The 12,210-nt window shown below is 34.7% G+C and overlaps 1 protein-coding gene across 1 annotated transcript; it reads left to right on the top strand.

The window, feature by feature from the left end:
- Nucleotides 1-5,266: 5,266 nt before the first annotated feature.
- Nucleotides 5,267-10,304, top strand: cav4a (caveolin 4a). The gene is made up of 3 exons (XM_073826064.1): nt 5,267-5,590; nt 7,470-7,657; nt 10,153-10,304. The coding sequence occupies exons 1-3, from the start codon at nt 5,372-5,374 to the stop codon at nt 10,301-10,303; spliced, it is 558 nt and encodes a 185-aa protein (XP_073682165.1). The 5' UTR covers nt 5,267-5,371; the 3' UTR covers nt 10,304.
- Nucleotides 10,305-12,210: the final 1,906 nt, after the last annotated feature.

Genomic DNA, 12,210 nt, shown 5'->3' with positions numbered 1-12,210 from the left:
TCAGCAGTTTAAATAAGATTGCGATTTATGAGATATTGTGAGATATAAACTCACAATTGCAAGAAAACTCGCAATTCTGACTTTATTCCCCTCAGAATTGTGATATAAACTCACCATGGTGAGATATAAACTTAAACTACCAGTCAAAAGTTTGGACACACTTCCCCATTCTCTTTGATGGGGAAGTGTGTCCAAACTTTTGACTGGTAGTGTATAATTCTTACTTTTTTCTCAGAATTGGGTGATATAAACCCACAATTGTGAGAAATAGTCAGAATTGTGAGATAAAAACGTGCAATTCTTAAAAATTGCTAAAATTTCTAAATTGTGAGTTATTAAGACAGAACTGCGAGATATAAACTCACAATTTGGACTTTTTTCCTCAGAATTCTGATATAAACTCGCAACTGTGAGTTATAAAGTCAGAACTGCAAGAAATGAACTCACAATTCTGACTTATTTTCTTGCAAATGCAAATCAGACAGGAGAGATTAATGTTGATGAACTGAAATGAACTTGAACTTGAAATTGGTGTGTATTGACGTCTTTCAGCAGTTTAAACATAATACTATGAAAGTCAATTCCGCCACTAAAGAAAAATGTAATTAAAAAATGGTTACTGCGCATTTATCTCACAATTCTGACTTTTTTTCTCAGAATTGCGTGATAAAAACTTGCAATTCTGACTTTTTTCCTCCGAATTGTGATATAAACTCAGAATTGCGAGTTATAAAGTCAGAATTGAGAGATATAAACTCACAATTCTGACTTTTCTTCTCTTAATTGCTTTATACAAACTCACAATTGTGAGAAATAAAGTCAGAATTGTGAGATAAAAGCTCGCAATTTGCTTTTTCCTTAGAATTGGGATATAAACTCGCAATTGTGAGTTATAAAGTCAGAATTGCGAGATATAAACACACAATTCTGACTTTTTTCTCGCAAATGCAAACCAGACAGAAGAGTGGATTAATGCTGATGGACTTGTACTTGAAAAATGGTGTGCACTGACCTCTTTGGTTAAAACAAGATACTATGGAAGCCCGTTTCCACCACTGAATAAAAAATAAAAAACGGTTATTGCATGCGCCTTTTATCTCACAATTCTGACTTTTTTTTCTCAGAATTGCATGATACAAACTTCTGACTTTTTTCCTCAGAATTGTGATATAATTTCAGAATTGCGAGTTATAAAGTCAGAATTGAGAGATATAAACTCACAACACAGTGACAACCAACGAACAAAAAATGCCTTCATCCAATCACAGCTTTTCCTAGTGGTGACTCCACCCACATGTTTACAAACACAGTGCTGATTAGGGTTTGAATGACATTATGAACTGAAATGACATATTTAATGGCTAAATTTTAATGTCATCAAGCTTAAACAAGATTTAAATAGAACATATTCAATATTTAAATTAACATTTTAAATACACTTTCTTGTACTGTATTTCTACTGTGCTATTTAAATTATTTAAAAAATTGAGTAACACAAATCTAACTGAACCTAAATATTCATACAAAAAAAAGAGCATAAAAAAAGTTTTGAATCCATTTTTACATATTTATTTCTATTTATAGTGCAAAGGAGGACCTCAGCTGTCTGCTGTATTTCTTTTCTACTGTTCAAACTGTAAATATTACGCATGGGCTGAAGTGACAAAGACAAATTGTTTTGTTGTTCAATAAAGACACTAGTCACTAAAAGCTTGACTCAGTTCAATGCAGCATATGTTCAGCTGTGTTGCATTTACAGCTCATTGTGCCGATTTTGAATGGTGAGCTATATGGAGCCATCCATTACATCACACTATGTATTTATTAGTGCTTTCTTTATTTATACAAAACAATGTGACCATTACTGTCTTTTGCTGTTATGGAGATGGATAGCGCTGTATTCATGTATTTATAAGGAGGATGGTACTGTACATATGTACAACTGGTTTACTTGCATTGTTTAGACGTATGCCTTCATGCAGGCTAATTAGTATTAGTTAGCCACTCAACAATGAAGTACAATAAAGTATGAGCCACATCACTATCGCTATACGTTTATGTATTTACTGAGTGTCCATATATGTTGCATTTCTCCTGTTAGTATTCTGGCTCTGTGTGTTTATGAAAATCCTGGGACGTACGCCAAATACATAGAGTTATATAATATAGTAAATCCACCAGAGGACAGCTGTTTCACATTTAGATTCAGATTTTCTGAATTCTGTGCATTTATACTATATCAGTCTATCATCTGAAAGCGTGTTTCCTGTAATTATATCTCCATAATATTTCTGGACATGTTTTTAATTCTAATGGGGAGATTTGAACACAGATTAGATTTAGCGGATAAAGCAAACTGATCTAGGGCGGCTGCCAAAAGAACGTTTTTAAAAGGCGTTGGTCTGACCTCACAATCCAGGAGACAGCCACTGAGGGCAAAGGTGAACTGGGAAAAATGCCACAAACTGTGAGATTAAACGGTGATGGTGATTAATATGAGAGCGTTCCAGAATAAAACAGCATGATGACTTCTGACCATGATCCTATAGACCAAAAATAGCTGATAAAACAGGCGGAAAAAAATCACGACTCACATTGAAGGAGGGACTTTTGAGCTCTTCTCACTTAAAGGCCGCGTGTCCACCAAAGCCTTTTTAAAGGAGTAGTTCACTTCCTGAACAAAACATTACAGATAATGTACTCACCCCCTTGTCATCCAAGATGTTCATGTCTTTCTTTCTTCATTCGTAAAGAAATTGTTTTTTTGTGGAAAACATTTTTGGATTTCTCTCGATATAGTGGACTTCTATGGTGCCTGTGAGTTTGAACTTCCAAAATCCAGTTTAAATGCACCTTCAATGGGGTTCTAAATGAATTAATGAAATAAATTGTAAATTTTTTTAGAAAGTAACCGATCGTTTCGCTAGATAAGACACTTTTTCCTCAGCTGGGATCATTTAGAGCCCTTTAAAGCTGCATTAAAACTGCAAGTTCAAACTCACGGGCACCATAGAAGTCCACTATATGGAGAGAAATCCTGAAATGTTTTCTTCAAAAAACATAAATCCTTTAGGAAGGAAGAAATAGGGTGAGTAAATTATCTGTAATTTTTTCGTCCTTTAACCAGCTGAAAACCCCAGGCGCTCTGCTGAAAATGCCTAGCTGCCTAAGCAGTGTTTTTTTTTTTCAGTTAAGATGGTTTGTCCATCATGGAATATCCATGGAAGTGTTACTAGTATCTGATTTAGTTTATTCATGAATACAAAAATGTTGACACAGTATTAGGTACTTGCTCTGTCCCTTGTTTTAAATTATTTTGTTCCATTATTGTGCTTCTTGTTGTCATGTGTTGCTGTGGTATATTCAGGATGTGGCAATTGGTTGGTTTGGATTTTGTCCCGCCCCTCCTCCACTGTGATTGGACAGCTGACTAAAAAGTGACAGTGATGAGCGTGGCGTTTTACTCACATGAAAAAAAAAAAAGATTAGTGCCTCGTCACGCTCCTGCCTTTTTAAAAACGCTGTGCTCCCATTAAAAACAATTGAAAAAACATGAAAAACAGGCTGTGGTGGACCCGCAGCCTTAATAAACAACCAACTAACAACCAATCACAACACTCTAACATGGCAGAAACAGTTTAAGCAATAAACAGGTATACAAAATGGAAGATGAATAGTAAACAAAAAAAAAACAAACAAAAAATGTATGAATTACAGTGGAACATACCATTTTTAAATTGTAGAAAAATATTTTACAAATAAATGTATATGCGATAATTTGTTGGACTATAGGTAAATAGAAGCCAATTCGCTGCTAATGGATCTGACAGTGAAAAACATTTTCCTAAAAGTATTTCCCAAAATTTAGCAAATGGGGTCGCTATTGAGTCCATTTTTATTTTTTCTCCTGCATTTATTATAGCATTTAATTTACATAACCCTGAACTCATTTTATTTTTAAATTGTGTCAAAAATTATAATGAAGATTTTGTTCAATCTTGAGAATTATTTAACACGGATTATTCAGCAACTTTGTGCATTTATTGAACTTTTAACAGTGAAAAACATTAAACAAACATTATGATTTGATACTGGATATTGCTAGTTTAATCCAATGTTATTTTAATATCTTTAATACTAATAATCAGTAATACTGATACTGTTTGTAATAATATTTTTTAATTATTTTTCATTTTAAAACCATTTCCTTTTTCATATTTTTTATGTATAGTCTTTATTCATGTTTATTTTAGTTTCACTTTTTTGTCGATCAAGATAAACTTTGCTAACTAGCTCAACGTAAATTTTTATTATAATTAATATTTATTTTATTTTGAGGAAACAAAATGTTTTTAACAGTTTTAGCTTTAGTTAACTATAATAACCCTGCTTCTGTACTAAATTTCTAACTTCCAAATTCTGCGTTCAAATTAATAAATTAATTTTTATACTTTTTGACAGAATTTTCTATATGCCCCCGAGTTAAATATATTATATAATCAAATATCATTATTAAATATTTTTGGTTTAATTTTCAGAAAGAGATATATGTCTTTTCAAATACATATATCTGCTAAACGTCTATTTTGTCTGCTTTATCGCTTTTAGATTATAAATGCAATAGTTGGCAGTCTATAAATAACCCTGTATAGACAGCAACGGACAGGGAAGAGAAGAAAATGTTGAAACAAGTTGTTATTTTTGCATCCTTTGCACACAAAAAGTATTCTCATTGCTTCATAACATTACGGTTAAACCACTGCTGTCACATGGACTGTTTTAACAATGTCCTTACTACCTTTCTGGGCCTTTAACGTGGTAGTTGCGTTGCTGTCTATGCAGGGTCAGAAAGTTCTTAGATTTCATCAAAATTATCTTAATTTGTGTTCCGAATATAAACGAAGGTCTTATGGGGTTGGAACGACATGAGGGTGAGTAATTATCAACAGAATTTTCATTTTTGGGTGAACTGTTCCTTTAAATGTTCTAATCTTTAAACAAAACACACTGATCAAACTAAATCCCTATCCGTGCTCAAAATCAATGCTTTCACTCCACTAAATATTTCATCCAGTTCTTGATCCAATGGTTCTTGTAAGAGCTCTTCTAAGCTTACCAGCGGTCTGCATTTCACCGGTCACTAATGGGGTATTTATAGCAGATGCATCAGTGGGGGCTGGCATCTTCCCATAGGGGCCTGTTTGGGAATGCCTGTTAGGGCACGGTCACTTTCCTAATATATCCCATATCCCTGTTTCAGCTTCTAGACAGCACTCCAACTCTCCATTCACAGTGTATATGTGTGAGAGTGTGTGAAACCGTTTATGCATGTTTTGATGAGCCGCTTTATGACCTTCTGACCTTCATATTGATGACGGGCACCATGATGCGGAGTATGGACGCAAGGGAAACAGAGATCGACCTGAGGGATGCAGGGGATGGAGAGGACGACGAGGAACAACAGACGTGGAAGACGCAGCTGGAAACTGTCCTGGAGGAAGAGGAGGAAGAAGATATTATCTCTACACAGAGTGACACCATGCTTCTGATCAATGAACGGGACCCAAGACAAATAAATGAGTGCCTTAAGGTAATCTCTTCATGTCTAAAGACTATAGTTTTTCATCGTAGCACTACAGAGTCTGTAGAAATGTCACTTTTGATGGGGATCTGTTGTGGAGCTTTGGGTGTGATAGGAAAATTATTCAAGGACCGGGACCATATTATACATTTACTGTTGATACTAGTGATGTATATAATACAGCTTCAAAACCATGATTTTGTCCATGATTTTTTGTTACCTCATTGACATACACTACCAGTCAAAAGTTTTTGAACAGTATGATTTTTAATGTTTTTTAATAAAGTCTGTTCTGCTCACCAAGCCTGCATTTATTTGTCCAAAGTACAGCAAAACAGTGACATTTTTACTATTTAAAATAACTGTTTTCTATTCAAATATATTTTCAAATGTAATTTATTCCTGTGATTTCATAGCTGAATTTTTAGCATCATTACTTCAGTGTCAGACGATCCTTCAGAAATCATTCTAATATTCTGATTTGCTCCTCAAAAAACATTTATTATTATTATTATTATGTTGAAAACAGCTGAGCAGATTTTTTTAGGTTTCTTTGATGAATAGAAAGTTCAGAAGAACAGCAATTATCTAAAAATGAAATCTTTTGTAACATTAGAAATGTCTTTATCATCACTTTTCAGCAATTTAAAGCATCCTCTCTAAATAAAATTATTACTTTCTATAATGTAGCTTTGATCACAAGAATAAATGACATTTTAAAAAATATTTTAAGAGAAAACTGTTCGTTTAAATAGTAAAAAATATTTCAAACGTTTACTGTTTTTGCTGTACTTTGGATCAAATAACTGAAAGCTTGGTGAGCAGATGAGACTTCTTTAAAAAACATTAAAAAACTTTTGACTGAAAGTGTATATTCTTTAGAATAAGCACAAATTTACATAACTGTGATTTTAAAAAAAACTTAAGAAACAAAATTATTTAAAATAGTGTCTTGTTTTCTGAAAAACCTACTAACATAAAGTGAGGTTATGTCTAAAATATTTCACTTTTTTCAATTTCAATTTGTAGAAATTTGTTCATAAATAAATAAATATCTATTTTTTGCAGTACAGGATTTTAATCAAGCAATTTCCAAAACCTTTGCATTTACTGACATTTTGGTTGGCACATCAGGTTAAATTAGATTAAACTCTACTCTACTTCCACTCTAACCCAAAGTAAGGAACATTGTCTTGACATTGTAGACAACCACAGCTGGTAGCAGGAGACGGATTAGAAGAACATGTGTGAATATCTCCAATGATGTGGACAATAATAGCAACCGCTTCTTAAATGAGCTGACCAGCATTTGCACAGCTATTAAAGACTAGCAGTAGCTTTTTCTGGGCTACTGTAGCATTGTTTATGTTATGAACTGTTGCTAATACTAAGTTGATTGCAGTATTCACTTTAAATACTCCACATTTAAGAAGTTACGATTCAAACACTGTAAGGTACATAAAAGAATTGAACACACACTCTATAGAGGGTTTGCACTTATGTCACTTTTGGTCAGTTACCCGGATGCGCAGCCATACTGGCGATACTCGGATGTAAACAACAGCATGGATTGCACGGTTAATGTACTACTGAATACATCGTTCTGCTCATTTATGTTGTCTAAACCACAGACAAAACGTGTGGAAGCTGCTAAATCATATAGAGAAAGACTTAGTAAGCAGAAAAGGGCACAATATTTTGACAAACCAAAGTTAATAGGTGGTAAAGACTATGTACGAGCAATGTATGCTCAATATTCCACCAACCTGGTGTTTACTGACTAAAACATAGCTGCATATAGGGGCATTTTTCAAAATGGCGGTATATGTTTTAAAGCAGATGGGGGTGAACAAAAGATTCTACTTTCCTGAATATTCTCTTTCGACAGGTTAGTTTTGAGGATGTAATAGCAGAGCCGGGGTCGGTGCGCAGTGGGGATCGGGTGTGGATCTGGAGTCACGCTCTTTTCGAGGTGTCCCGGGTCTGGTTTTACCGTATCATCACGGCTCTTCTCGCTGTTCCAGTGTCCCTCCTCGCTGGGATTCTCTTCGCCATCCTCAGCTTTGCTCACATCTGGTATGGGCAGAACATCTGAATTTAAATTGACATTACATTTATGCTTATACCGATATAGAGGGTTTGCACTTACATCATGATTTGGTCAGTTACCCGGCTGCACTGCCATATTGGAGATACTCAGATCCAAACAACAGCATTGATTGCACAGTTAATGTACTACTGAATACATTATTTTGCTAGTTTATGCTGTCTAAACCATGGGAAAAAAACGTGTGGAAGCTGCTAAGTCATATAAAGAAGGACTTAGTAAACAGGAAGGGCGCAATATTTGAACAAACTTAAACTTAAGTTAATAGGTGGTGAAGATACATACAAGCAGTATTAATTGAGATATTAGCCTAATATTTCACCTAACATTACCTGACTGGAAATGATAAGAACAAGCACAAATGTTGTCAAGATTCTTGCCCCGGAAATCTTGGTTCAGTTTGGCCAATCACAAAAACCTTTTGTTCCTCAGACAGTTTTTTGCACTCTTATCCTTGATTTGTTAAAACTTTTGTCAGTCTATAGTACTCTATATGTTTTTCCCAGTTCGACCGATTAGTACAGCCTTAAAAATGACTATAATTGACCATTCTCACCAGCAATAATCAGCAAAATATCAGAGTTTCATTTGGGTTCAATGGCTTTGTTTATGTTAAGTGCTACAAATATGGCTGATTGATGAGGTGTTGTGAAAACACTCTATAGAGGGTTTACACTTACGTCAGTGTAGTCAGTGACCCGGATGCACGGCCATATTGGAGATACTCAGATGTAAGCAAAAGCATTGATTGCATGGTTAATGTACTACTGAATACATTGTTTTGCTAGTTTATGCTGTCTAAAAACCATGGGAAAAAATGTGTGGAAGCTGCTAAATCATATAGAGAAGGAGCACAATATTTTGACATACTAAAGTTAATAGGTGATAAAGGTACAAGCAGTATTAATTAAGATATTAGCCTAATATTTCACCTAACATTACCTGACTGGAAATTATAAGAACAAACATTAATGCTGTCAAGATTCTTGCCAGGAAATCTTGGTTCAGTTTGGCCAACCACAAACGCCTTTTGTTCCTCAGACAGTTTTAGGCACTATTCTTGATTTATATATATATATATATATATATATATATATATAACTTTTGTCAGTTAATAGTACTTTGTATGTTTTTCTGGTCCAACCGATTAGTACAACCCAAAACCTGACAATAATTGATCAAATTTAGTAGCAAAAATTAGTAAAATATGCAAGTTTCCTTGGGTTCAGCAGCATTGTTTACGTTCAGTGTTGCCAGATTGGGCGGGTTTCCGCCCAATTGGGCTTCTTTTGATCGGCTTGGACCGGAGACTAACGCATTGGGCGGGTAGACAAAATTTGGGCTGCTTTAAAAAAATAAAAGCCGCCCAATCAGCTGCTTTTTTCTTCGCTTTTATCATTAGTGATTGTTATTTTAATACCTTCGAGCTCAAAGTATCACAGTAATATAATGCGTAGTGCAGTCATCAACTCATTTTTGCTTAACGCAACCCTTACTGGTTTAGTTTAACAGAGACCTGTCAATCAATTTACGTCTTTAACGTTAGTGAGATGTGATGACTTGTGAGTGACGGAGTTTTAGCCCTATATCGGGCAAGATTTTGAATAAGCAGCTTATTCATTTATTCATTTTAAGTAATTGTGATGGCAAAGTGGCCTAAATATAAGTTACACGATAAAAAGTCTAAGTGGATTACACGTGTTGAGAGATGAATAGAAGACTTCTAAATATAATTGTAACTGAAATAAGAAAACGTGGGTGTGTGCATGAACGTAAATGCCAGCTACATTACATTTGTTTCTCATCACTTTATTGTGCACTTTTTGCACAGAAATTAGCATATTTTTACTGTGGACATTGAAAATGATGCATGTGTTTTTCCAAGAGTTAAAGTCATCAGTTAATTTCCCCTTTGAAAAGAAGACATTTTACGCATATTTTCGGACTGTTTTGATCCATATTCCTGTGAAATTGATTTATCTTTATTTTATTTTGTCATTCTTCTTTTTTTAAAGAGTTAAAAATGGTCCTTATCAACCTTGACATGGCAATAAAATTCTCATTATTTTGGCAGTTAAAATTTGGGCTGGTTTTTGTTGAAGTGGGCGGGTTTTGGTGAGCTTTTGGGCTGTAAATCGTCAACCTGATCTGGCAACACTGTTTACGTTCAGTGCCGCCAATATGGTCGATTGTGACGTCTTGAAGAACAAGGCAATAAATGGTTAAACTGTTAGCACTACAAACTAGTGTGTCCATAATTAAGATAATACATAAAAAATAATATGGTAAGAAACGCCAATTCAAGCAGCAAAAATAGCTGGACAGAATTAGACTGGAAGCCATAAATGAAATGGCCGCGCCCACTTATTACATCTTTCTAGTCGATAAAAAGTCGTTTTTATCAGATTTATTTACATAAATTAGACCAAGAAATGCTAATCTTTTACATTTTTCTTTGTTTCAGGTTCTTTACGCCATGTGTGCAGGTTGTCTTAATAAACACCGGGTGGTTGCAAACATTATGGAGCAGCGTTTTAGACATAGTCATCCTACCGTTCTTCCAAAGCGTTGCCAAGTGCTGCAGCGGGATTAGTGTCGTTGTCACACGGGAATGAGAAACATTCGCTGGAATCTGCTGAATCGATTCAAATGGAAATTCACATTGAACTTTTGGGCAGATGTGTGGCCATATGACTCCTGGTGCATGTCAAGGGGGACCATGCCCAAATGCTAAGCGTGATGAATGTTAACTCACTGCCAAAGACTTGAGAGGACGCGGACATTTGGAAATGCATGAAGTTTGCGTATCTTTAAAGGGATAGTTCAACCAAAAATGACGATTCTGACATAATTGTGACCCTGGAGCACAAAACCAGTCATAAGGATTTTTTTTTATTAGAGACAGGACAATATTTGGCCGAGATACAACTATTTGAAAATCTGGAATCTGAGGGTGCAAAAAATCTAAATGCTGAAAAAATGCCTTTAAAGCTGTCCAAATGAAGTTCTTAGCAATGCATATTACTAAACAAAAATTACGTTTTGATATATTTACGGTAGAAAATGTACATTCATGATTATTACTTAATATCCTAATAATTTTGGGCATAAAAGAAAAAACATTTTGACCCATACAGTATATTTTTGGCTGTTGCTACAAACATACCTGTGCTACTTGAGACTACTTAAGGTTTTGTGGTCCAGGGTCACAATTTACTCATGTTGTTCTGATTTTCTTTTTTCTGTGGGACACAGATATGGTTTTACAGTGCTTTTTATATCAAATTAACATTTAACATGTTTGCAATGATATGAGGGTGGGTAAAAGATGACAGTATTGTCAATTTTCAAAGAACTAACCCTGTGTGTTTTCTACAGACTTTATCGATGTTTTCTTTTTGTTGATTAATTTCTTAATTTTCCACTGAAGGTGCCATAAAATGTGTTTGCAGCTGGTTCGGGTCGTGCTATCCTGCCTTTTGGCTAATGGTTATGGTAAAACATACTGCTATTAACATCTGTTGTGTATTTTGATGACCTGTTTTGCATTGCATTGAGAACACATTATGTGTTCTTTGAAGTATTCTCGAAGCCCCTTCATGTGAAAAATAACCAATTGTTTCCAATTAAATGCCTCACTCTTCATATGCTAATATATGAGGCCACCAAAATAATAGTATCAACTGATTTAGTTATATAACGCCCTCTGCTGTAAATGATCAACCTGACAATCATTTTAATCTGATTATCTACATTCTAGCACACCCTAGTGTTGAGGAGATCCTTAATGCCATGTGCTTCCCATCTTAAAATGACATTTTAAAGCATATGTGACCCTGGACCACAAGACCAGCCTCAAGTAGCACGGGTATATTTGTAGCAATTGCCAAAAATACATTGTATGGGTCAAAATTATCTGATATGAAGAAAAGATCATGTTCCATCAGGATATTTTGTACATTTCTTATTTTTTAATTATTAAAATGCCTTGCTAAGAACTTCATTTGGACAACTTTAAAGGCGATTTTCTCAATATTTCGTTTTTTTTGCACCCTCAGATTCTAGAGTTTCAAATAGCTGTATCTCGGCCAAATATTGTCCTATCCTAACAGACCACACATCAATGGAAAGCTTATTTATTCAGAAGATGTATAAATCTCAATTTAAAAAAAATGGTTTTGTGGTCCAGGGTCACATATGCAAAATCTCTAAACTTCTCAAAGTGACAGTTCACTCCAAAATGAAAAAACTCATTGAAATGATTTTCAGAATTCATTTTTGGGTGAACTGCCCCTTTAACTCAAATAAAACAACTCAAACATAGCTCAGGGTAAGATGCATCATGGATCTATAAATAATGACAATCGAATGGGTGTGTCTGACTCTGTATCTTGGCAAAGGGAAACACAAACAAGGCCAGACACGTCTCTTGAGAATGTGTAGATGCTAAAAAGGTCTAACATACCAGTACGTTTGCACTTCACAAAAGTTAAAAAGCAGATTTTGTGACGACATACAGAAC

This window comes from Garra rufa, chromosome 20 (assembly GCF_049309525.1).
Source record: "Garra rufa chromosome 20, GarRuf1.0, whole genome shotgun sequence".
NCBI classification, from domain to species: domain Eukaryota; kingdom Metazoa; phylum Chordata; class Actinopteri; order Cypriniformes; family Cyprinidae; genus Garra; species Garra rufa.
This window is presented reverse-complemented; position numbering and strand designations above follow the sequence as displayed.

Bases quoted from the DNA above. Each gene is read 5' to 3' on its own strand.
- cav4a (XM_073826064.1), top strand. From the start codon at position 5,372: ATGACGGGCACCATGATGCGGAGTATGGACGCAAGGGAAACAGAGATC. The intron at 5,591-7,469 runs GTAATCTCTTCA...CTCTTTCGACAG, and splicing joins AAATAAATGAGTGCCTTAAG to GTTAGTTTTGAGGATGTAAT. The intron at 7,658-10,152 runs GTATGGGCAGAA...TCTTTGTTTCAG, and splicing joins CTCAGCTTTGCTCACATCTG to GTTCTTTACGCCATGTGTGC.